The sequence below is a fragment of the Cyanistes caeruleus genome, chromosome 4 (assembly GCF_971803275.1).
Source record: "Cyanistes caeruleus chromosome 4, bCyaCae1.hap1.1, whole genome shotgun sequence".
Lineage (NCBI taxonomy): Eukaryota > Metazoa > Chordata > Aves > Passeriformes > Paridae > Cyanistes > Cyanistes caeruleus.
In genome coordinates, this window is record NC_141704.1 from 39,829,881 (window position 1) to 39,856,054 (window position 26,174).

The 26,174-nt window shown below is 39.2% G+C and overlaps 2 protein-coding genes and 1 long non-coding RNA gene across 10 annotated transcripts in view; 2 read left to right on the forward strand and 1 right to left on the reverse strand.

Annotated features, from left to right (window-relative positions):
• Positions 1-11,497, forward strand: part of ATP2B1 (ATPase plasma membrane Ca2+ transporting 1) — a 61,155-nt gene extending 49,658 nt beyond the window's left edge. For 6 of the 8 annotated variants that reach the window (XM_086887777.1, XM_086887779.1, XM_086887778.1 and 3 more), the window contains exons 19-21: positions 1,869-1,976; positions 3,827-4,009; positions 8,580-11,497. In XM_086887777.1, coding sequence (XP_086743903.1) covers positions 1,869-1,976; positions 3,827-4,009; positions 8,580-8,891 — 603 coding nt within the window. In that variant the 3' untranslated portion in view covers positions 8,892-11,497. Of the gene's footprint in view, positions 1-1,868; positions 1,977-3,826; positions 4,010-4,311; positions 4,466-8,579 lie in introns of all 8 variants that reach the window. The other 2 variants (XM_086887781.1, XM_086887782.1) reach the window with 2 other exon arrangements.
• LOC111933497 (uncharacterized) lies at positions 8-3,114 on the reverse strand. Its single transcript, XR_002866743.2, has 2 exons — positions 2,928-3,114; positions 8-219 (listed from the first exon to the last, which is right to left on the reverse strand). It is a non-coding gene; the product is annotated as an uncharacterized LOC111933497 (long non-coding RNA).
• A 5,633-nt stretch (positions 11,498-17,130) lies between the features above and the next one.
• POC1B (POC1 centriolar protein B) overlaps positions 17,131-26,174 on the forward strand; it is a 57,561-nt gene continuing 48,517 nt past the window's right edge. The window contains exons 1-2 of the mRNA XM_086887785.1: positions 17,131-25,842; positions 26,090-26,174. Of these exons, the coding sequence (XP_086743911.1) occupies positions 25,729-25,842; positions 26,090-26,174 (199 nt within the window). The 5' untranslated portion in view covers positions 17,131-25,728. The remainder of the gene's footprint in view (positions 25,843-26,089) is intronic.

Consider the following 26,174-nt stretch of genomic DNA (forward strand, 5'->3'; position numbering starts at 1 on the left):
TACTTGCTTACCTTGGAAATGCCAATCAACTAGTGCCAGAGATCTAATTTCTGCAATGTGGAAAACCTGCAGGGTCAAGCACATAATAAGTAAGTTGTAAGTGCAGCTTGATGGAGTTTCCAGGTAAGACCTCTTTGTAATTGGTAATGCTGGAATATTGTGTTTGTAGTTACCTTCTGCATTTTCTAGTTCTCCAACTTTATCTTGGTGTTCTAGTCTCTTGGAAAAATATAAAGAAATTATATTTGTCATCTGTTCATTTACCCCTTTCCCCTAAATCTTTCTTATAATATCTGCCTGTGTTTCTGAATGAGAGTCCATTTAAGCAATTGTAGAAAAGGTACAACTCTCTTATTTTCTTCATGAGATTAGGACATGAATAAACATTAGAAATTTAAGTGTCAGTTTTTATCTTATTGACACAGGAATCAATGATACCTACTGGTATATATTGTAAAGGTGCTGTTTTAAGTGAAAAAAAACCTGATGTCTAGGGACCTTCTGTTGGGGTACACAGAGGAATTTATAAAAGCTAGTTAGTTAAATCAGTACATGCTAAAAAAGGAAATGAAACGCTGCAGTTGATTGGGTTCACATGCTGGTGTTGAGAAACGCCAATTTAAAACAGAATCTGCAGAAAATAGTTTACAAGAAATATTTTCACCCTCTAAATTGCCTTCACTTTATTTAGTCAGAAGAAATAACAAACAAATCAGTATACTGCTTAATTTCAGAACCCATTTTCATTTTGGATTAAGCTATTTGGGACATATAACCTACATATTAAGCTTCTCCTTAGACTTGATAATTCATGAAGTTGATGGAAGTCATATCAGTTCAAGCACTGGAAACTTACACTCCACTGCTTCACATTAAGTCAGGGAACTTACTCTCTCAGGTTTAGATTTTTATAGATGACACTTCTTCAGAAAGTTGCTCTTATTTTTGGGGTTATGTATGCAGCAGATTGACTGTCATTGTGCAACAAAGCCAAACATTTAGAAATTAGATTTAGAAAATCTAGTTATTTAGAAATTACTCCTGACTGCCGCTATGTTCCCTTTATAAATTTGACAGTCCCAATCACTTCCCAACTCCTGATTTGCCATTCCAGTGTTTTATTCTGAGCTAATAACAGAAGATACTCTTTGCTTTTTCAGCTGTCAGGTGCCCTACTTAATGGTCAATACTGTCTCCTTTTCATGCCTGCCCTGCTACTTTGAATTGTTGATTCTCCAGGGCAGACTTTCATGCATATAATTCCTATGCAGAGATACCTAGCTCATTAGGGCCCTACAGCTTGTTGTAATAGCTAGGGCAGTAAGAGCTCACTTACTTTAGCTTTTGAGATCTCTGCCCCCCTTCCCCCAAGATTTAAAGTCACATGTGTGATTTAAAGTCTGATATTTAACACTGATGTGATACACAGTAATATACTCTAGGATTACTTCTGAGATATTTCATGTCTTGTGGATCTATGAATTCTATTAATACAAGTTTGTGAATCTTGGACTTAGTTCCAAGATGGATGTTCATAGCAAAAGTAACCACTGTACATTTGTAGCATCAAATACATGCTGTAATCATGAAATGAAGGGAAAAAACTACAAGCAAAACTGAGGACTCAACAAGGCTTCATGAGTGTGACATTTGAAGAATAAATGGGTAGTTCTTGAAACACTGAAAAGAGGAAGAATATGGCTTATATTTGGAAGCTTGCTCAAACTGCTGAGTCAGTGAAAGAATATGCTTAATAAGATGGGAAATCCCATGTTCTCTTGCAGAGCTGTCTGTTGTGATCTCAAAGCATTAGGGAATTTTCTAGTAACAGGTCACTGATACATGTTTAATTATGTTTTTCTTCACAGATAATTATTGTGCAGTTTGGTGGAAAGCCTTTCAGTTGCTCAGAACTCTCAGTTGAACAGTGGCTGTGGTCCATTTTCCTGGGCATGGGCACATTACTTTGGGGCCAGGTAAACTAGGATTTTTAAAAATGCCAAATATCTACTTGCAACAGTATACTTTAAATGGGAAAAAAACCCAAACACACCATCTTTAGCATTCAGATCTTTCAAGTGGACTGTATGAATATATGAAGACTGACAGTAAATATTAATTAAAATTGACTTGTTCAATAGCTAGAAAGTTAGTTGAATATTCCTTCCTTAGAGTGGGTCAATTATTTACATTTCATATCTAGATGCCGTGGCTGGTTTGTTTAGCAATTTTTAACTAGCAGAAGCTGTAGTTACCTTTTAAATATGAAATTATATCTTCAGCCAGATAGGAGTACCAGAAAATGTGGTAAGAATACAAGATGCAATGAACAGGCCAATGTTAAATATATTTTAACTTGGTGCTTTATGGTTTTCTTGAAAAATCAAGAATTGCTAAACTTGACAGTATTTTCTTGATTTAAAAACCTCCAAGAACAGCAAGAAATGCAGTAAAACTCAAACCAACTTTCTCTTTAATCTACCTTTGCATAATTGTGACATAATTGAAAAGTCTTCCCACCTATTAAGCCATATTACATTCGGACTTTTATTTCAATTCCCCTCCCCCCAGAGTCATTACTATTGCATGCACAACAGTGCTTGTAAACAGCAAGCTTATTTACGTGAAACTTTAGAGCTACAGAGTTTTCTATTATTTAATGACATAGTTGTCTAAACTTTTCATACCACATGAAGAGTTTTCCATTACAGTTCCTTTCCTTCCACTAAGTAAAAGACACTTCATGTTTCACCATAAAATTGGTAGAATGAATTTTCGTTGTAAATACATATACATAGACATATATTCTAAAAGTGACCAAGCTTTTTGACAAGGTTCTCTGGAAAATTAATTATTTAAAAAAATCAAATAGAGTCACTCTGAGGTTTAAAAGTGTCCTAGAAGAGAATTGAGATGGCTTGAAATACCTTTGACCCAATGTGGCTTGCAAGGGCAAAGCTTCACTGCTGCAGTTCATGCTGTCCTAGCATCTCATTAAAGTCAAAGAGCTTTAATTTTCTGAGAATAATAGAAGCTGAAGTGTGAGCTGGGAGCATTCATAGTAGCAGTTTCAGCATAAAGGGCTGTTTATCTTGCTTATGGAACAGACTTTTTTCTTCTGCAGCTGCAGAAATTGACTTCTAGGTTTGTGACGATCAAGGAAAACAGTCTTGGAATTGATCTGGATCTGCTAGATACAATGTACCAAAAGATTACTCCCCTTAACCACATGTAGCTTTTGATTAATTTAAGGTCTATTAACTGCTCTACACCTAGTAGCAAAGTAAGAGTTTGAGCTACATATCATTTCAGAAACATCACTCACTTTGCAAACGGATAGATATCTCTCAGGTCACAAATGAATGAATGAATGAATGTCTCTTCTGTATTTCTGAATTAATTGTGGTTACTTTAGGTGATGGAGGTCCCACTTGAGGTGACACATCATGCTCATCAAATTGATGAAACTAAAAGCTGTAGATACAAGTACAATCTACAGGATTAATGGCTTTTGTAGCTTCAGTACTGCTCCTTCCTGGCATTGTCAAGTAATGTTAATGTGGAATTCTTTGTCCCTGGCAAGGCTGGTTTGTAGTCCAAGTTTAATTTCTCATCTTGGTTGAGGTAGTAAGTATGTTTACAGCTTTGCAGCTATTCACCTGGAGTGATTGTTTCACATTGATGCACTCATCCTGTCTATATAATATAGTTTTTTCAACTTTGCTAATTGTGTGCAGGATATTTGTTAAGCCTTAAGACTGGTATTACTCCTTCTTTGTTGTTAAAAAAAGAATAATCCTGATTTATATATTTTATCCACTGTTAGTTGATTTCAACAATTCCAACCAGCCGACTGAAATTCCTTAAAGAAGCCGGTCATGGAACACAAAAGGAAGAGATTCCTGAAGAAGAACTAGCAGAAGATGTAGAGGAGATTGATCATGCTGAGAGAGAACTGCGTCGTGGTCAGATCTTGTGGTTTAGGGGCCTAAACAGGATACAAACTCAGGTATGGTCTTGAAAAAGGTAGGATGCAGTGGGTGTTGAGGGAAATCTCTCCATTTTTGACTAAGGTGGCTGTTCTAACTGGTGTGACTGAGAGTGTCAAAAGGGGGTATGGATGGATGTGTAATCCCTCAGGGTCCTCTGTTTTCTTCAGCTTTAAATGCAACTCTTGCCTGTATATCTGCTCTGTTTTTAAAAAGTGCCTTTTTTTCTTTACTTTTTTGTGTGTTATAGATGGGATGGTCCTTTCTCTTGTTCTCTCTCTCTCTTGCTGAGCAAGCTGTCACAATCTCTGATTCCTTGCAGATGGATGTAGTGAATGCTTTCCAGAGTGGAAGTACCATTCAGGGGGCTCTAAGGCGGCAACCCTCCATCGCCAGCCAGCACCATGATGTAACAAATATTTCTACCCCTACACATGTAGTGTTTTCCTCTACTACTGCTTCTACTACTGTGGGGTGTGAGTGTGTGTTCCTAAAGTGCATGAAATTAACATTTCCTAATTCACGTACCTAACGTTTCTCATTTTCTCCTTAGTACTTAAAATCATCGTTCAGGCTTTTATAGAGCTCTTCCACAAAGTGGAGTCCTCAAGACTTTTTTTTCTTAGAGGGCTGAGAACAGGTGGAACAGTTTCAACAAAAGACTTTAATGCGAAAGCTGTGAGCCTGCATATCCTGTGCCTTCATCCATTCGTGTACAGAGGGATTTTTAAGATAAAAAGGGAAAACTGTTGTAAATTTTCGAGTATATGCCTCTTAGAGTGATTTGCATTGAATAAGTGAATTAACTGTATAATCATGGACCCAGGTCAACAAAAACAGATCTCTTGGACTGCAGCACAAACAATACTTAAGTAAGCAAGCTGATTTGGAAGCAAATGGTATCTTGAAGATATGAATTTAGTTAGAACATGGAGCACTAAATGCATTTTCTTTGTAGCCTGTAAGAAACTTTATGAATCTCCGCTTTCATTGGACCATATTTACTGAATAACAACTTTTTCAACATCAGGATTCAGGCGGCGAAACAAGGCTTCTAAAATGCGTACAAGTCAGAAGAAATATGAATTAGCTAATATATAAAAGAAAAAAGTTTTAAGCATTAAATGGTGAAACTTTCATTCGAATCTGAAGAGTTCTTTTTCCTCTCTAGGTTCTTCTGGGAGCAGTTCATAAACCATCAGTGAAAGCGAAGTTTGTCTCACCTCAATTCTACCCTCTCTATATTGTGCTCTTAAGTAGCATTTCAGTTTCAGCCTTCCTCTCTGTAGAGGCTGGAGATTTATTTTCTCTTGGATGTAGGCCTAAAATTGGGAACCAGAAGATGTGTAGTAGTTGTAGTTGAATACTGATAGCCAATATCTTTGTTCAGAGTTTTCCCTCTTAATACATGTTTAACTTTCTCCTCTAACTTCTTAGAGCTGGGTTAAATAATTGTTTTTTAGAAATAACTCTGAGAGGGCTTCTTCTCCCCCTTCCTCTTCCTGCTTACACTTTCAGATTACCAGATGGATGAAGACCTTAATTTCAGGAGCCGTCTTAAGTGAAATGGTCTCTTCAGATTTTTTTTTTTTTTTTAAGGTTTATTTTTTTATTTTTGGGCTTGGTCAGAGTTCACACGTGAGCTTGCACAAGCATTTACCTCTGTATTTGTTCTCCAGTGGTGAGACAGGTACTTCCCTACCTTGCAGTAGTACTGAGAAGCCCAGCTCTCAAATTTGCATGCCTCAGGAACACAAAATGAAAAGTAGATTTAACACTTAAGGATGCACAGGATTGCATCTCCTAGTTAAAATGCTAATTAGTAACCTGTATCCCTAACTACACTCCAGAACATTAATTAGACATTCAGAATTCTCTAGAGAGCAATGTCATTCCATGCTGCTATTTGAGCAGAATCTACTGGGCACTGCAGCATCTCATTGCATCAAATGACCAGATACAGTGCTACCATAGCAGAGAACTAGTTTTTTTATCTTCACTACTACAGCCTTCTGCTATGCTCTCCAGAAGAACTTTTGAGAACTAATATAGATTAATGGGAAGCAGATGTGTTATTGTCTCTTATCTGGAGCTGTTTGTTGGAAAATAGTTCCTATGAAGTAAGGTTGCAACCCTTAAGCAGCCATCTGGTTAGGAGGATTTGGAGTGCCAACTGCATTCCTTGCTATTCTGGTACTAATATGAGGAAGGCCTGATGACAGTATGAATTACACTTAACAAATTGTCTTGTTTGCACCTCACTTCCATGATTTATTTATAGTTATCCCTCTAGTTTAATTATCTTGAGTGGTTGAAAATAGAGCCTTCAAAACACTAGATTTTCCCTTTTTAAGTGCTGAAATTTTGATTTCTGCTTTTGTGGCTGGACTCTGAGAGTCCTGGGCTTGCTGTAGTGTCTAGCCCACTTGTGTATTGCATTCTGCATGGGAACCAAGCCTTTATATTCTATGATAATTACAGCTCTCCTCTTAAGCCAGAATTGTTTTTCATTGCTTCTGATGTTCTAAAAGCTCATCAGTAAGCAATGAAAAAACAGTCCCATGAGACATTCATATTTCATTTTGCCACATAAATGGCCCAGTGGGATGCAACTTGCCAAATAAAGTCATTGCAAACTTTCAGTCTGGCATTGTCACTGCTATTTTCTTGGTAAGTGCCGAGACAGTTTAGGCAGCTGGCTGGACTTGTTTAAACCTCGCATAACGCGCCAACTCCTTGACAGTGTGCTCAAAGTTTTTCATGCAATGAACAGTCAAGTACTAGCTGCTGTTGTAATCTTTTCTCCAGCACATTCACACCCTTTTCTGTCCTCCCCTTACTGGTAGTTACGTCTTCCCCCTTGATGGTGTGAACCATCCCTACGCCCCCTTATTCCCTGTGCTCTCTTCCCTTGCCTCCATGGTTAATTTGCCCAGCGTGTACCTGTAGTATAAAAATGGGGACATGATCACTTTGGAGTAAAATTCTTTGTACAAGTGGTCTGAGGGAGCAGAGCTGGGGAGAGGATGCCCCACTTCTAGAGGTCAAAGAACACAGTTGGGACATGAGACTTTATCATGTGCAGTGGTTCTATTTAACCAGTTTGATTTAACACATTGCTTTTGGGGAGCCCATGTCTGTTTACAGTGAACTTCCCTGGTGTATCTTAGCTGTTTTGAAGTCTCTGCTCTTGATCTGCTTGACCTTCCAGCTTCATTCCTTCACCTGGAAGTCACTTTACTTTTTCCCGTTGAGGAACTCTGGAATATAGTCATGATGTATTTCTCAGCTTGAAACAAGTCATCATGGATGCTCTAAAAAAAGCTTTAAATTTGACTTGCTGTTTGTAACAGCAAGTTCTTATTTACTACAGAGTTGCTCTGCTGCTTACTATTTAACACTATTTCACACTGCTTTGTTGGAGACTTGCTCAGGGTAGGCATGTTGAGAATTGAATAGGGAGTCAACAGTAGGGGGAAACTATCTCGGGAAAAGTGCTGGATAAATGACTCAATGACTTCTGCCTCACCTTACTCGTTTTATCCATTCAAGAATGAATCCTGAATTTCTCTAGTTGATCAGGGAAACATGGGGCATGGGAGAAGGGGAGTGTGGGCAGCTGGCTTCATCATTCAAAGAATAGTTCGAAAAGCTTAAATTCAAGCCAGCCTGGACATGCGCAGTTTGCAAAACAAAGCTGTACTTTCTTTTGTATCTAATTTAACTATGAAAGGGTTCATTTATGAATTCTGTTGGCTTTCTGATTTAAAAAATATTAAACAACAAAAAGACATGAAACAGTCCTCAGCCTAGGAACTGTGTCCATGAATTCAATGTAAATTGAAGACTCTTGCAAAGGCTGATCATCCTGCTTTTCTCATACTTGGCGCTACTTAAGTAGTCTCTTCAAAGTTACAACCTGTCCTGGCTACTAAACTGTACAATACAGTATCCAATTTCCTGGTTCTGGTCTTAAGTTTCCAAAGCACTGTTCACTAAGGAGCTTTCTCTAGCGTGGTAAATGGCTATATACTCGAATATTTACAGCTGTTACAGCGGTATCCTTTTTTTGCATGACTTTGTAAATGTTCGTTCATTGTGACATTGGCTTACACTTGCTTGGCTTTTTCATAGTCAGTTGACATCCTAATTCCTAGCATGAGAATTAGTGACCCTTTTATCCCCTAATTTATTTTCAGCCTCTCCCCTCCTTCCCTCCCTCCAATCTCACCCAAATATTCAATAAAACACTCATTGAGATTTATTTAATTTTTGAATAAGTAAATATTTGTTGGCCTCACTTCTGAAAAATGCTTAGCCCATGTTAAGTAATTAAACAATTTTAGTGCCATGTCTGAATTTTAGGGCCCTTCAGCTTTTTGCAGTACTTTCACAATTTTTATTCCTACTGTGTAGACTGGCAGTGCTCTACTGAAATGCTCTTCATTTTTTACAGTTTATTGCAAGTTCCACTGCATCATACAAATTTGGTTCACTCATGTCTAGCTGTTTGTGGATTCAAACTCATAAGAACCATGCCACGATGAGTAAATCTGCAGCATTTTAACAATGTCTTTTCTTTGTTTACAGATCCGAGTGGTGAATGCATTTCGTAGCTCCTTGTACGAGGGGCTAGAGAAACCTGAGACACGAAGTTCAATTCACAATTTTATGACGCATCCTGAGTTTAGAATAGAAGACTCCGAGCCTCATATTCCCCTTATTGATGATACTGATGCTGAAGATGACGCTCCAACAAAACGCAACTCTAGTCCCCCTCCCTCTCCCAATAGAAATAACAATGCGGTTGACAGTGGAATTCACCTTACAACAGACAAGAACAAGTCTGCTACCTCTTCATCCCCAGGGAGCCCACTACATAGTTTGGAAACATCACTCTGATTGTAAGCTGAATGTTAACACACTAGCTGCATTGTAAAGAAATTGAAACTGGGTCTCTTCACACATTATGATGGACAAGATGATATTCTTGTCTTGGACTTCAACAGAAGAAACACTTGTACGAATGTAGATTTATTTTTTTAAAAAAAGCTTTCTGCCAGACTGGAGGGTGCTTTTCTGGGGGTGGGAGTAATAATGAACTCTGACAGATAAACAGTAACTCAGCATAAGTGACCTGTGGATCATCTGTTGTACTAAGAATGGTCCTGAAGAGTGTGTTAGCAGAGCTTTAGTTTATCATGATCCTTTTCTGAGGGGAAAGCTGGGAAGGGCAAGGAGGCCCTGGATCATTGAATTGATACTTTAATTTCTGCTGTTGGCTGTTAATAATTTGGATTATTTATGTTTATAAATGATACAGATCTGTTTACAAGGTTTGTAGATACTTTTTTGTTCCTGTTCATAGATGGGAAGCTTCCTTATAAATGATGCAGAGAAGACAAAAAACAAAACAAAAAAACCAAAAAAACTAGTCCTTCAAATACTGCTGTATTTTCAGGAAAAGGGTGTTTCTATTGAAACTGTACTAAATTTTGCCTGCAATTTACCTTGTTAAATATTGTAGATAAATTGCTACTACTAATAGCCAAATAGATAACACTAATGCTTTGTAAAAACATGAGCAGTGGTGTTCTAATGAAGTTATGGCCTCTGTCCTAATTAGTTTCTTAAATACATTTACTACTTAATGGTTTTGAAACAACTGTTTAATTTTTAAAAATTTTGAGAAACTTAATGAATAACTTTTGTTCAGAACTTAGTAGGATTGTTTAATGCAGGACATCAATACGTGATGGAACTTGCTTGAAATATTTCTGTTATCTCGGGCAAAATGGATTAAATCAAAATACATCAGAATCTTAGTCCTTTGTTTTTGTCTAATCATGTTAGTTTAGTGCTGTCTTGGTGAACTGTGAGTGGAACTGTGATTTTTTTCTAATCTATAGAATCCTTCATGCAGCATGAGGGCTGTTGGCATTTTGAAAGGTTGTTAGTGGGTAGCATACATGTTCTCCTTTTTGTTTTTGAAACTTGTTTGTAAACATGAATAAATCTGCCCTTTTGTTAAAATAAAATTGCAGCAATGGTTTCTTACAGATTTTTTTTTTCTCAGCTCCTTCAGTGGAAATACAGAAAGTACTCTTTTGTGTTACTGGTTACCTTTAAACTGCAATTTCAAGATGGTAACAGCCCCACTCCAAATAGCTCTTTGGATAAATGGAAACATGGTGGCTGCCTTCAGAATGAATGTAAGTTAAGGTACTCAAAAGTCTTCACTGAGCCAAAAGGATACTCCTGGGGAATTAATAGGTCTGCCTGAAATTCCGAGACTCGCTGTGAGTACCGTGTAATAAATGTATCTTTGACTGCTTAAGTGAGGGAGACTGAGAACTGACATAAAGCACAGGTGAAATGCACCAGAACTGATCGACTAGAGATTGAAAGAAGAAGTTATGGTCTGCCTCTGCTGTATTGTTCAGACAGCGAAGGATGATGAAACAGTACTTGGTCTGGCACTTCCTCATATTCCTCATAGGTCCAATACTACTTAAAAGAGCAACAGAAGACATGAGTTGTAAGATTTTCTTTTTCCAGCTCTGTATTCTCTAAAATAGCAAGTGAATTTTTTTGTCAAATAATCCAGAATTATGGACTTTTTTAAAGTGGTCCCTTCGGAGGACTGCAAGAATTAAGTTGGTAATGAGGAAGGAAATAATACTAGAGCTAACTGCAGAAATGAGCAGGTTGGGAAGCTCAAGCACATCTTTCCCTTGTGGTGGGGTACATGCATGCTTGGGGTTGTCCTTTAGTGGATATTGTTCAACCTGTGGCACTGTATCCCACTGTCAACCACTCCTGAATTCCATCTTTTCTATTGTACTTCAGTAAATACACTGAATTCTAGGTAAGGGGGTCGAGGGTGGGGGGTTGCACTTGACACTTTGTATAGTAATTTCTCCCACATGTTTCTAGCACTTTTCTTACATCATAGTTCTTATCTAGAGCGCTTGGTAGGGGGGGTCAGTTTTTATGTAAGCTATTTTCTCTTTACTACAAAAGTCAGATAAGCATTGGCTTGAAATAAAGGGAGTTTTCTTTACCTGTGAAGTACACTGCCATGTGGAAAAGTATCTTCATTTAGCTTCATTAATGAATAATGATTTGACTTCATTTCAAAACAGACTTTTAATTTTCCCCTCTTCTCTAGGTGTGATCATGACTGCATGTTATCTTTTTTGAAATAAAATCTACACTTAAGCCTTTTGTGGGGGGTGGGAGGGTGAATGTAGGCTTTGTACATCGCTGGTCCCTCTTGATTCTGTTAACATCAGTGTGCTGTTCTTACAGGAAACTTCCTTACAGAAACAAGGAAAAGTTGTTTAAGAGGGGGGTATGCTTTCTTTGTGATCTCAAGAAATCATGACATTGCCTAGATTATGAAATGGTTTTCACTAAGCTCATGAGGCCTTCATTGCCTTTCTGGTTGTAAGGTTTACTTGTCTTTCTTCTTGTAACTGAAATAAATAAAAGTGCTGTTCATCTCAGTCTGTATGGGGACTGAAATTCTTGAATGTCAGTACAGTAGTGATTTAAACCTGAATGCATGCCAATTCTATAAAACAGCTCTTGCTACAATTTTATGCTCATTATCTTTTAAAAGGTCATGGTATATTGTGTACATGGTTGAGCAATAGTGACTTTGAACATAAACTCGGTTCTAGCCTGACTACTCTTTGGAGTGGCTTAAAATGTGGTTTCCTGGGTGGGATGTCTACTGTTGTTGTATATATGTTAGGACACCTCATCTTAGTGCTGAAGGAGGGCTGGAAATGCTAATAATATAAGAGGACTCATTTTTTTCTGTAATGGCATTACCAGGATTAGGAAAATGCTGTGTCATGGAGTAGTCTGGAGAGAATAATGGTAACAAATGCCTTAATGCTAAATCAGTGGGAAAATACAGGGGTCTGTAGCAAGTGCAAGCAGTCAAAAATATGAAATAACACACTGAGGCTTTCTTAGAATAACAGCAAATTTTCCAATGTGTTTCAAAGTAAGCAAGCCAATGTAATATTCATGGAAGGATAACTTGTGTGTACTGAGTACTGGAAAGTGATTACAAAGGCCTGATAAGCTCAATTTCTACTGCTAGTAGTTCTAGCCTCTGCAGAGCTCTAGAATAATCCAGATCATAGTAACCACTACATAAATTATAGTATCTTAATGTCTGCACTACTTTTCTAATGCAAACACTTGTTTTTTAAGAGCTGCTGCTTTTTCCATCTGCACCCTCTCCCCCAGCGGTGCATGTCTTCTGATCTTACAGATTTCAAGCCCTCACTGAAGTACCTTAACTTTGTTGGATGAGCCTGGCTAGCATGAAGGGTCCAGCTCCAATTTATCTCCAGACTGATTAGGCCTGCTTATTCAGGGCCATGTCATGAGAAATTCTGGGCCAGAATACGGAGCCTATAGCTGTTCCTGCCAATCTTCTCCCCTGAACTGTGTACAGAAATACCTAACCACCTTCCTCAGGAGGTTGCAGCATCCATCAAGGAGATATGACTTAGTGTCTAAAACAGAAACCTCCTACAGGTACTATTTAACCTTTGTACTCAAAGATGAGGTTTTGCTAAGAAAATGATGGGATGGGCTTAGACAACTGAAAAAAACAGCATGTAAAAGGTAGCTCATTGGATAGTGACTCTTTACTACTAAAGTAGAGTTTTCTGCAAAATCCATACAATTTTCAGCTTGAAAAGGGTTCCTTGACTTGCCCCAAATAGAAGACAGTAGGAATTTAAACTTGGAAAAATAGCAGGAATATTTCTGGGAATTAACAGCTTTTGGTTGAAGTGTACATTCTGGAAATACTGGAGCATCATCTCACATTCTGGTGTAATGACAAGTGTCAATCCAAACCTGAAGCAGCAGCTGCTCACTAAAATGGAAATATGCATTCTGGATCCCTTTGATGCTTTTGTCCTTGCAAACATAGCAGCATCTAACATCTTCTGAACATCCTCATCGGCTTTCCTAGGCTGCCTCTCTGCAAGGCATGAAGCTGAATTATGCTGAAAGACTGTAAGTATGATCATACAGAAAACCTTTCTATGTCTTCCTCCTTGGCAAAGGCACAGTCTTGGATTCACTCCATGGCAACTGCTCAGGCACAGAATGAGTACTGGCTTTTCCTGTTTTAAAGCTTTCAGTCTCTTGTAGAGAATCAGGGTGTACACTTGAAATGTTTTGCGTGAAAAGCCTCCCAAACTTTTGATTTAAGATACAATAAAAAAGCCACTCTACAAATAAACCCCAGAAGATATGTTTTTCATCTTTGACAATTTTAGCCTTACAAATACAGGATTTAACTTGACTTTCTCTGTTTTCCACAAGTTGGTTGCTCTGATGGCTGTTAGGTACAAAACCTCTTCGGTTATGACCTAAGCTAGTTGTAAGATCTCCTGAAGGTAAGCCTGTATTTAGCAGATGTTTGTGGGAAAATACATAGCTTATTTTGACTACTGTGCTGGCAGCTACTGCATAGTGTTTTGTGCTATGTATTTTAGGAGAGAATCTTCAAAACTGACAATTTACAAAATTCAGATCCATGCAATGGGACCTGTCAGAGAACACATGAGTCAGACACAGGATTCATGAAGTAGGGAATTCTTTCAACTGATATTTTGGTAGAACACAGGATTTTTTTTTGGGCAACACACCTTTAGAGATGGGAAGATTTCTCTAATCACTTGCCATGTATTGGCCATTAATGTTCTGATCAGTGCAACAGTTGAATTCATTGAGGACAATCATTAAGAAAGCATTCATATAAATAAGTGTTTTTAAATAAAAAGAAAACTGGAAGAGGTGCTATTTGTCATATTTTAATTTCCCCAAGAGATGAGTCATTCTTAGCTTCTTTCCTTTTGACAAATCAACTAGGCTCTGTTCTAATAAATCTAGCAATAGATAGACATGAATTACAACTTGATATCTCCTTCCTGTCTTCCCCCTTCCAGTCTGCCAAGGATGATTGTAGGGAATCAGTGAAGGACAGATGGGGCAAGATGTGCAGCTGTGGATTTGTCTCCTTTATCATATTTCTATCTTGCCTTTTGGCCTTCTGCTTTCTACTTCAAGATCTCACCCACTCTCAGTAAATTTTGGGAGTACTTTTTATATGGTAGCATCTTTTGTTGTCAGAGCCCAGAGCAACACATAGGAGAGCTCTTTCAACAAGATCTATGGAAAGAATTTGCTTTGTAAAAAGAGTTAAAGAGGGACAGACAGCTTTTTTTCTCAATTAGAAAAACGACAGTATGAACTACATTACAAAGTTTTTAAGTCCAAAAGAATTTGCAGGCCAAATATCCCCAGAATAGCTCGGCTGGTTACTTAGCCCATAAAGATTCTCTAAAGCCCATCATGTTTTAGCAGAATGTAGCTAAATTGATGCCATTTTAAGAAATTAGTTTCTGATTTTCCCAGCCAGTCAAAAGTGACAGCACATGAAACTGCCTGAACACAAGAAAACACACAGAGAGGTTAGGGAGTCTTCATCCTTGGAGATACTCAGAACTCAGCTAGACACAGCCCTGAGCAAACTGCTGTACCTGATGCTGCTTTTAGGAGGGCTTTGGATTAGATAACCTGCAGAGGCCCTTGCCAACCTCAGTGATTCTCTGATCCTGAAATTCTTGAGCAGGAGGTGTAATTCTATTTGGTTTATTCATAATCCTCATGGGTATTCTTTCTATACATAGACGGAATTCAACAAAGACATCAGTTGCTGGAACGATCAAACCTGAGGCAAGAAAGCAGCTGACTATTTTCTTTCTCTTATCTTAAACTGACCTGACCAAAAGGCTTGCTGATATTTGCCTGCTGTAATGGTTACTGTGACAACATAGCTTGTATCAATTCTGCTCCAGTAAACCTTTTTGAATGACAACTGGCTGGCTGTAGTTCATAGGAATGCCCACAGATTTTAACATGGTCTCTAGAAAGCCACAGACCCATGGAAATCAGCTTCTTTTCAAGGAGAGGATTTCTCATTCTGTTATTTGCCTCTTTTAGGTGTAGAAAGAAAAAAACTGTAACTGATTCTAAGAAAAATTAAATTGTAGCTTATTTGAACATTTTTGTGGTTTCATTGCTGTGCTTTCTACTTAGGACGCTCTTGAAAGAACCTAGTCCTTTCTCTCAAAGTTAGTATTTTTTTTTTTTTTTCTGGTTTCAAGTGTTTAAGATCAATTTCTAAAAAAAGGAGGTTCTCTTGCAGGCCTATAAAGCTAATGGAATTTATATTATTCTAATGGATCAAGACAAAGAGTACTGAAAAGTATGTTTTTAGTCATAGAAGACTATAATTTACATGGAATTGAGAAGCTGACTTTTTCTCCTTACCTTACTTCATGGAGTGGTGGTGTTACAGGCTTTTATCTAATTGAGCAAAGGATTGGTGAAATGAAATGAAATATCAGTTCTGATGTTGCATACAAATGCTCCCTTCTTCTGCCTTGAGTTGCAGACATATTTTGCTACACTTAAAGAACTTAGTATTATATCAGAGTTGGAGTCTCTTTTTATTGGTTCTCACATAATTGCCTATAAAACTTTAATGCTGATGTAGAAAGACATTACGAAACTGCCATTCTGATCTTAAAAATGTTGTAATGGGAAAAACTTTGAGTCCAAGCATAACCTGCATAGTAAAACTAGCTGCCTGGCTGATCAAATGTTATAGTAGTGAGATGATTCAACCCAAAAGCTGACATTCTAACTATTGAAAAAAAAGCTGAGTTTCTACAAAACAGAAACAAAGTCTTTTTTTCTTAGAAATAACACATTCCTTTTGAAACTAAAACACATTTAACACAAGCATGTTTAGAGGATGTGGGGCAGCACCTACAGCACTGATTTCCAATATGCTGTGTAATGTCTCTCTACCTTAAAGGTGCAGAAATCTTTAGTATTTTCATCTGTAGAGTCAATATATTGAAGCATGTCTCATTTCAAAAGTCTTAATGATTTAATAAAAGATAACTCTACAGAATATGGTTAAAAGTATTCTGAACTGCCATTTTTAAAGAGCTTGGGACACCCAGCCAATCCTGTAGGCAAGTCAGTACCTGAATACAGTTATTATAGCTTTAAATCTCACTGACTTCAGCCTTTTTCAAAAGAGCCATAAACCCATGACCCAAGTCTGAATGTCAATAAATGATCAAGTGTCAGCTTGATACCAATCAACACAATCAGCATTTTATATATTTGAATGAAGAAGTGCTACAGGGCTTCTGATCACTGGATGAGGAGTATGAGCTGATAAAATTCCACTTGAGAAAACAATTTTCCATTGGTTTTCTTCTTGTCCCCAAAGGCAATCAGCACAACCAATAGACCCCTCAGCATTTATTTTCCAAAGTCATGGTTCATCTCTTGACAATCATTGTCAAAAACACTGAAATACTGGGACACAGTCATGCATACTATCATAGACACAATTTGGAACATTCCACTTGGAATCAATCCAAGTCCAACAGTTAAGCCAAAGATAGCTATTTCCAAACTGACTACATTTGGGATATTGCCAAATAAAACAGAAGTGCTTCTGTGGCTTTCTTGCCTTGTTTTAGTCTTGTAAGTCTTGATGATTGTGCTGTAACTCAGAAATCAGGCCTCAGTGAACTTCATGGAAAAATGTATTTAGGTACTAAGCACCCTAATAAAATTATACAGTTCAATAGTTTGCTTTTGTGTTATGAAATGAAAGGGCTTAGCCATTTCAAGAAGGAAATTTATTATTTTTCTGTTCATGCCTGTTGGTCTACTATCTCCAAGCTTTTAAGCAAGCTTTGACATCTGTCAAGGAGTATCTCCTCGTTTTGGGGATCTCTTTTGCTGTACCAGCAGGGAGCGTACACAAGTTTAACTTATAAGTACCTCTACAGTCAGCCTTGTTGGCTTTCCAGCAAAACAGTACCTTTTGTAAGCAAGCTGCTCTGACTCATTGCAAGGATGTGATTGGGTTGCAACTGAGTTTTTCACAGAATGAGGTTGTAGCATGTGCTGCTGGCCCAGGTTGCCATTCCTCTCTTCTTGCAGTGTTCTCTCCGTTGTGCAATTTCAACAGCTTCTGTGACAGCGTGGTCAACCACACCGGAACCATTTTGGGTAAACTGCTGCTGCAGGCAAGTGGTGTGGGGTGTTCTCTGCACAGCAAAAACTCTAGCACAGAGCTCCTCCTGTGACTCCTGCTGCCCAGTCTAGAGCTCGAGGAACTAACAGCCAAGGCACTGTAGATGGAAGGAAGTAGGAATTGAATTGGGAGAGTGGAAGGAAACATATCAGCAACGAGAAGGTTTTTGAAAACTTTTGGGGAAGAAAAGTAGGGTAACAGGAAAGAAGTAAGAAGAGCAAAAAACATGAATATTCAAGCTGAAAAGCTTGTGTTTTAAAGCAGATTTATCCAGCTTGAGGCATTAATGTCAGGAGCACTACAAACTATTCTACTTATGCTTGAATACTTCAGTCACCTTTACCTCTTGTTTTGGCTGGGAGAAGAATCAATGATGATTTCTGCTGTGAATCTGAATACCAAAATTTGACAACCACTATGGACCACTCTAGGATTTCACATAAGTAATGATAGGTTTCAGGGAGCATAACAAAACTAGAACACCAACTGTTCTTGGTAAACTGATATAAGAAACTTAATTTAGTAGTTTTTATTTAAATACCAAAATTAAACATGGATAACATAATTAAGTGGTGTGTCACAGTAAAATGTGCTTATCTGCAAATGTTAATATATTTTTGGTGAAGACAAAGTTTCATGATCATATTGAATACTAAGGCAGAAAAACTTCCTTGCAGCAGGAGTGATCTTGAAAGCAGCTCCTGTAGCAATAATGTAATCATAGCAACTGCTGGGAAACTCAGTGTCTGTTTTATGGATGCAAGAATCAGCTGCTTATACTAATGACAGGCTATGTTCCTCAAAATATAAACCTAGTTAAAGATGAACTCTCTTAAACCAGAGTAAAAGTAGCCAGCAAACAATTTCTAAGTAAGAATTAGAGGAAAAAAATGGAAAGAGTGCACAGAGTAAGTTAGAGCTCTCATCTCCAATATGCTTCCTTCTGATCTTTTTAGCCTGAATTTAGTATTTTGTCTCTATCAGAAAGATTGTGTGGTGTGAAAACACTTGTTAGGTTGCAGCCTTCCAGGATATTGATGGAAAACTGCCTGGTTTGTCCTGAATGGGCAGAAACCACCAGACCATGCTTCTTGGGCTATTCCTGCTACTGCCCCTGCAAAAGTTCTGGCACCCAGCTATCCCTTGTAACTCTGAAAGTGAATTGCAGAAATTTGCTGCATTTCTTGTCTGCTGTGTAGTCCCGCTGACTCTTCCTGCAGCTAGGAGCAGTCTTCATAGTAGGTGCTTTGCTAATTGCCACTGTAAAACAGTCTGGAGAATTGCAACTGGATTGTGATGGAGATTCTGCATATAGTGTATCCATATGCTGCAGCCTTGCAATTAGTAATGTGCAAGATGATAAAAGCAGGTAACATTCTATGAGACAACAGAATGCTACTGGAAGCCTGAGGGGTTTTTTTGCAAACTTGTTCTAAAAAGAAAATCGCGGGCATTCTTCCTGACTTCATTTTTTGATAGTAAGCAGATGCTTCCTGCTTCATTCCACTCTAAGGTGCATAGCTTGTTCAGCCATTCAGGAGCTGTCCTTCTCTGAACAGAACCTGACATTATGCTCAGATCAGCATAAAATTTCATAACACTAGAGCCACTGCAAGAAGGGGCTGACACAAGCTGACACACATACAGCTATGTATGTATACAGCCTTCCTGCAAGAGAGGAAAGGGAGCTTTAAAAAAGAATGCATGGAATGGGTAAGGTATTTGCAGTTTTCTACCCCCTAGGTGACCTGCTATATGTGCATGCTTCACCAGTGGAATAGGGCCTGTTGATTACAGTTTTACCATTTTAGAAGCATGATTTGTTAAGATGTAATGACATCACTCATTTTTGAATCAGATGAGTGTCTAGTTATCTCATCTATAGTGGCAGCTTTTGTACTTGATACAAAAGCAGAACAATGTATTTAATAATAAGACAGTCTGAAACTACTACCACTCCTTTCATTCTTCTGTGTGCATCAGCCACACAAGTAATCAAGAGAAAATCTATATGGTAGCAGCAGGAAGCATCTGTGGCAGTCTGTCATGTTGTGGGTTTGCCAGCTGTCATATTGGAAAGTTCCTCCTGCCCAAGCAGACAGTGCTGCAACAGAAATAAAATAATAAAATAAAATAAAATAGGTACAGATGCAGGTTTTTCTTGTCCAGACACAAGACACACTTGTCCTGTCCTACTCTGTTAAAGTAGTGATGAACACAGATGTAATTTATAAAATTGCCTCTCTCTCACATCTTCTCTGCAACTATCTTGAAATGAAGCAGCTGCCACGGCTTCCTGAGTCCTGTCCCTCTGGACAGGTAGCTAACTTAAGAGAATCAAAGTCTCCTAGCTCTTTTAAACATACTAACAAAAGTCTGGTTCAGCCCTGGTAAAATACACTGACGGCTCAGTCCTTAGACAGACGCCACAAAGAAGCAGCAGAGGAGAGCAGCTCTTCTAAATCAGCACTCAAGTCATTTCTGGACCAGTCATGAGATACAGAGTCAAGGATCCTCTTAGAGGATGCATTGGAGGTGTGGGAGCCTTGCATTACAACATAGCCAAACAAATGCTTAGAGCACAGCCCTGTGCTAAGCACCTGCAGTCTCTGGTGGGTCAGACCTCACCCTTCAGAAAGCAATCAGCAGAAGAAAGTAACATGATGTTGTAGCTGCAGTTGTTCAAGAACCATTAGGTTCCTTATTTTTCAATAATTGTGGCATATCGTTTTTCCTGACTTGTTTTTGTAATTGCAATTGTTATCTTTTGTCTTACTTTGTACCTGGCAGATGCAAACATTGGTTTCAAGGATTTTATTTTAGCTTTACTGCTATTGGAAGACTGATGTTGAAAATGTGCACTCTAAAGAAACTAATTGTATGGAAAATTATAGAAAAAAATCAGAAATAGGATTAATGTCTAGCTGATAATTCTTATTTCAGCACTCTAAGAAATTACTAGGGTGCTTCCAGGGAATACTTACCCCTGAAAATTATGTATAATTAAAATTCAGAGTTATAAGATTTGTTTTTTATTTTTTTTTAAGGCCACTTGTTAAAATTACCTATAAACATGCATAACACAGTTATACTTGGCCAATTAAGTTTTTTCCTGAAAATTTAGGTGAGCTCTGACATCAAGAGATCATTCTTCTAGCTAGATTTCTTATTCTAGATTCTTTGTTCCTTTTATTCTATTCCCTAGATTGTTTTCCTTTAGGTGAAATGTCACCTTGTAGTACATACCTGAAGAAATACTTTAGCAAACTAGGCATCTCCATACAATTCACCAGTTTTCATTCATCCACCTTTGCAGTTAGCATCCACATTGTAGCAGATGAATGATCCTGATATAAAGTATACCAAATGAAGATGCTCTCAATCATTCTATATAGCACCTTCTGAAGCATTAATAAATTTCTACTAACCTTTGCTATGGTGTACTAAATTCTTCCAAAACTGTTCTAGCTCTCACAAACTCAGACACAGGAACAGCTCTTGATTTTTAAGTGCACATTACCAAACAATTTGATAAAGTAGCTAGATTCCAATACATTGATTTTTGCAACATGACAGAATTTCAGGTATTGCATGGCAAAGAGACACCATACTAGATACCAATTTTGAAAAAAACTGCTTTACTTATTTTTAGAAAAGCTGGATGCAAGTGCTTTGAAATAAAAATATATTTACCAACATACTCATGTTACTGGCAACACAGGAAACCTTACTGATTTTGATCATCCATTAAAACCTTAGAGAAAAGAAAGGAAGATGTTCTTTAAATTTGGGTATTCATCCACATAGTGATGCTACTGATATAAAACACCAGGATAGGATTATCACAGAAAATTTCATAGTAAAACCTGTTCAATTATCTAAAAACAGTCAGGGACTGCAAACTTTCTGAGCTTCAAATAATGCACATACATTATAGAGGGCAAGAGTTATAGTCTGACATTTCAGGTAACACTAAGAGACATGCAGCTGCTGCCTATTACTCGGTGTTTTTATTGTGACTTTTGGGTACTAAGGGAGGAACATTAAGGGATTTAATCCCTAGAGTCATTATAAAGATATATATAAAGATATGTATCTTTTACACAAATACATCTAATTAAAAGGAACAAACAAAAAAAAGACCTTTGGATAACACACACACTTTTATACAAATTCTAATGACTTTAGGTTCTTTGGCAGAGTAATTGTCACCCTCAGCTTCTAATCCAGATGGTTATTTGTTTTAAAGTGCTGGTCTTGAATGATGCAGTTTTCTTTCACACGTTTCCCTTCAGGCATCAGTAATAAAGAGATAAATTCTCTTATTTATGCTTCCGTACAAATACAATCCCTACATTGAAAAAGGAAAAATCTCAAACATTTATCAGTGTCAATAGACCACTCATCATTTTTGTGGCCCTCCTCTGGGACTGCTCCAACAGGTCCATGTCCACCTTGTGCTGGGTGTCCTAGAGTTGGACTCAGCACTCCAGGAGGGGTCTCTTGAGAGCGGAGCAGAGGGGGAGAGTCACTCTTCTCCATCCAGTGGTCATGCTACTTTTGATGCAGCACAGGACACATTTGACTTTCTGGGCTGGGAGTGCACATTGCTGGGTTATGTCCAGCTTCTCACCCATGGGTATTCCCAGTATCTTCTCCACTGCTTTCAATCCATTCATCCCTCAGTCTGTATTGATACTGGGCATTACCTCAAGCCAGGTGCAGGACAATTTTAAGTTTCATGATGTATGTACATGCCAACTCCTCAAGCCTGTCAAGGTCCTCTGGATGGCATCCCATCCCCTTTATCAATTGAACCACTCAGCTTTGTGTCACACACAAACTTTCTGAAGGTGCACTCTATGTCACCAATAAAGATATTAAATACTATAGGCCCCAAAACACACCTGTGGGAGGATACCACTCAGCACTAGTAGCTCTTTGGTTGCAGTCATACAATTCCTTGCCATTTAATAGTCCATCCATCAAGCCCACATCAATTTAGAGGCAAAAGCACTGGAAGGGACAGTATTAAAGGCTTTACCAAAGTCAAGTGACATCTCTTATCTTTCCTTTGTCCCCTGATACAGTCACTCCATCACAGGCGGCCACTAGATTAGTTGGGCATGATTTGCTCTTGACAAAGCTGTGTTGGCTGTCTCTAATCACCTTCATACAATCACCTCTCATATGCTTTGAAGTAACTGCCAGCAAGACCTAATCCATGATCTTGTTTGGGCACAAAGGTGAGGCTGGTCAGCAGTTCCCAGGGTCTGGGTGTGATAATCCCTTCCCTCCAGTGCCTGAGATACTGTTACAGGACAGCAGTCAGTGTCACTCCAGTCACTGAATGATAGTCAAAGCCTGATTATCATGACTTTTCAAATATGATTGAGATATGGCTTAGCCATCACACCTACCAATTCCCTCAGAACCCCAGGATGCTTCTTAGACTAAAAATAACATCATATGTATTCCAAATCATCTTTGTATTTCAAATTGTTATGTACCTACTTGATACTCTTTTCCATTCTCTTGCTGCTGTTGACAGACTTTAATGGGATTTTAATAAGAAAATTTCAACAGAAGCAAAAAAACCAACACTACTCCACAAGTTATTTTATAGGTTTAATATTTATTTTATTTTCATAGCCATGTTGATGTAGGAGAAAAGATCATATGGTATAACGGTTCTACAACAGCCAGCCAGACTGCAATTAAATCTTTGTGCCCTCGGACTACATTCTCCTCCTACATGGTGGGTGAATACCCAACACCACCCTGGCAAAGCAGATCTCACACTCCCCTCTAGTGACAGAGTACGACCTCCTGAGGCCTCTCAGCAGCCTGGACAGCTCTGCTGCTAACAGAGCTGCTCCCAATAGGATGCCACACAATTACAGCTGGGGCTTTTAGCTTTATTTTAAAGTAGGATTAACACTAAGTTAAAATACCTCATTTCAGACATGAAAGAATTTTTTGTGGGCTACTATATTCCTAGTATATTTTCCCCTTATGCTCATGTATTGTTTTATATTAATTACACTAATTAGGATTTCATAATAATAATAATTTATGTGTGCATTGCAGCATACATGCAAGGTTATCACATTTGTCCATGTATCCTTGAATTCTATGTATCATTTTACTAATTCTTTTCCTGCAGTGAACATGCAGTCAGCACAAGCCTGGAATTACCATCTTAAAGTGCTCTTCTCTAGGTACAATTTTTGTTCAGACGTATACTACCTTAACACAGTGCTCAGAAAAAAAAAAAAAATCTCCATAGCTGCTGAAACAGCAGCCTGCTGACACATGATGCTTGGAACATATTTTCTGAGGCACCATTTATCATTGTCATCACAGTGCACAACAACTTATTACAGTAAATTGCTCTTGCATATCATAACCTTAAAAAGACAATTCCAACTCATAGTTACATTATTAGGAGTTACAATAATCTTAAAACAATTCTAAAAATAAAATCTATACATACTAATGAGGGAATATAATCATCATAAAAACTATTACCTGACAGCTCTGTAACTATAGTCACTATAGCTAATTACACGTCTGCAGTAAAGGAATACTTTGCTTCCTATGAGCATTTGGGAGTCCTCAAAGCACTCTCAGCTGAGGAGAAGAGCCAGGAACAGACTAACATTGTAAGCCCCACAATTTGAGAAACACTCATCTATCAATTCATAGAAAGAGGGATGCCAACCTCCCTCACTCCAAAATCACAGTCCTTCCTTTGCTTTATGTCTATCACCTGGCAATTTATAGTCCAGGAATTTTGTGGGCAGGTAGAGATTCCAGTTTATTGCTAGCATATCAAAATTAGTAAAATATACTGACCTGCTGGAAGAATAGCAGCTCTAAAGAAAGCAAAAGAAAAGGATTCAGTAGGACTGGGAATTGTGATTCAGCTCAATTTCTAAAGAAGTAACATGTTTCTGACCACTGGGTTTTAAGGGGCTTCCAGAACAGATCCAAACCCGAAAACACAAGGTACAAGAAATACTGAAAATGAGCAGCACACAATTAAAGCAGCAGAGATGGTACTTTCTCTCATTCAGGAGATGAGAGGACACAGAATAAATTAAGATCACACAAAGTTTGGTACTAGCCCAGAGGGAGAGAATCTAAATGTAGTCTCCCTGATGGGACACATCATTCACAGCTGAAAAAACCTGTCAGAAAAAAAGATAGTTGGAAAAAAAAAGTTGAGAAAGGCTGGAAGACTTTAATAATGGTGAAGAGGTCGGTTTAACTATTAACTTACTTCCTGCAGTGGGGTACAGTGCAGAACATTTAAGTCTTATCATTACCTACTTTTTATAATGCTACATTTTACTTTGTGATCTAAATCATGGGACTAAAATGAAAGGATGGGAGTGTGAGCTATGTAGAAGGAAAAAACCCCCAAAACTCCACTAATAAGCCAAACCAAAAACAAATAATGGCAGAAAACCTGTAGCTTTTGCTAGGTCCAAGTTAAAAATCAATGCGTCTTGTCCCACCACTTTTTTTTTTTTAAATAAGGGTTTCATATTGTGAGGTCAAAATGGGAAATTATCAGCCTACATAACCTCAATGTAAGGAGTGCTAGTCGATTTTCATGGAAACTGCCCTATATATTTGTGATAATCCTACTTTTCTCACCACTTCCAAAATTGTTATTTTAAATGCACATTTCATGGTTAAACACAGTTTATTTGGAACTGTCCTATAAGTGACAATTCTTATATGTTGGCCTAATTACTGACCTGATTCTCTAGATGTAAAAGTTCAGTGTCGGAACAACCAGTAAAAGGCAGACTGGATTTAAAAAAGAAAGAAGGGGTAATTGCAGTATGAGTTACTTCTTCAGGAGCACTCGCATATCGAATGGCAGCTTTGACATCACAGCCCTTCTCTTTGCTAATTGCCCTCAGCCCTGCTCTTACTAGCACAGCTATGATGGGAGCAGTACTTTTCCAGCGAGGCTGGCTCCCTCACCTAGCTTCCCATCAAGCTGCACAAACATTCACAGCACTACTAACAACAGCGTTGCAGCGTTGGGATTTTCTTAATTTTTGTTTAAGGTAGGTGCAGTTTTTTAGAGCATTAAAGGTGTGTTAAAAGAACACTCCGTATGATACAGACGCGAGTGACAACTTAGAAATGTAGAAAGTCTGACCAAAACAAACAACTGAAGAAAAAGAAGACAAGAGGCCAAACTACTTAAGGTAGTTTAATACAAAATCAGTCTGAGGTTTAAAACACAGCTGTCCTGCATGAATTTGCGTCACAAAATCGAGGTAACGTGGGTCAGAACTTCCACCAGCGGAGCATCCCACCTATGTCTGCGGCTCCGAGCCGCGCCCCTCGCTGAGAGCTCAGCCCCTCACAACCTCTGAGCCGCCGTGCCGCGACCCCCGGGGAGCCTGGGAGTTTCATTTTCCCTGGGGAAGCGGCCCCGCTCCAGCGCCGCCGGGCCGTGAGGGGGGGCCGCGGCTGCTTTAAGAGTGCCGGGCGCGGGGGCCCCGGCGCGGCCCCGCCCCGCGCAGCGCGGCCGCGCATGGGCGGATGGGGAACCGCGCTCTTGGCGCGGCGGATGAATCCGGGGCTCGGCCGGCCGCGCCTGCAGCGCGGGGCTCTCGCGGGCCGCTCCTCCCCGCTCCGCCCATGGCCTCCCCGCTGGTAAGGGCTCGGCCCCGGCCCCCGGCGACGGCCGCGGTAGCCAGGATGGCGGGCAGGCGAGCCGCGGCCGGCGGGCATCGCCCGGCGCCGAGGGCTGCCCGGTCGCCGCCCCCGCCGGTGGAAACGCTCCGGACGCCGGGACCGGCGGCTCCCGCCGCGCGCGGGGCGTTAGCGGCCCCTAAGGGGCGGGGGAGGGCGAGCGCGGCCGCCCCCGCCCGCAGCCTGACGGTGCGCACCCTCTCCCCAGGAGGACCCCGTCCTGATCCGGCCTTTCCGCGGCCACACGGCGGCGGTGACGGGCGTCTCCTTCAACGCGAACGCGACGGGGCTGG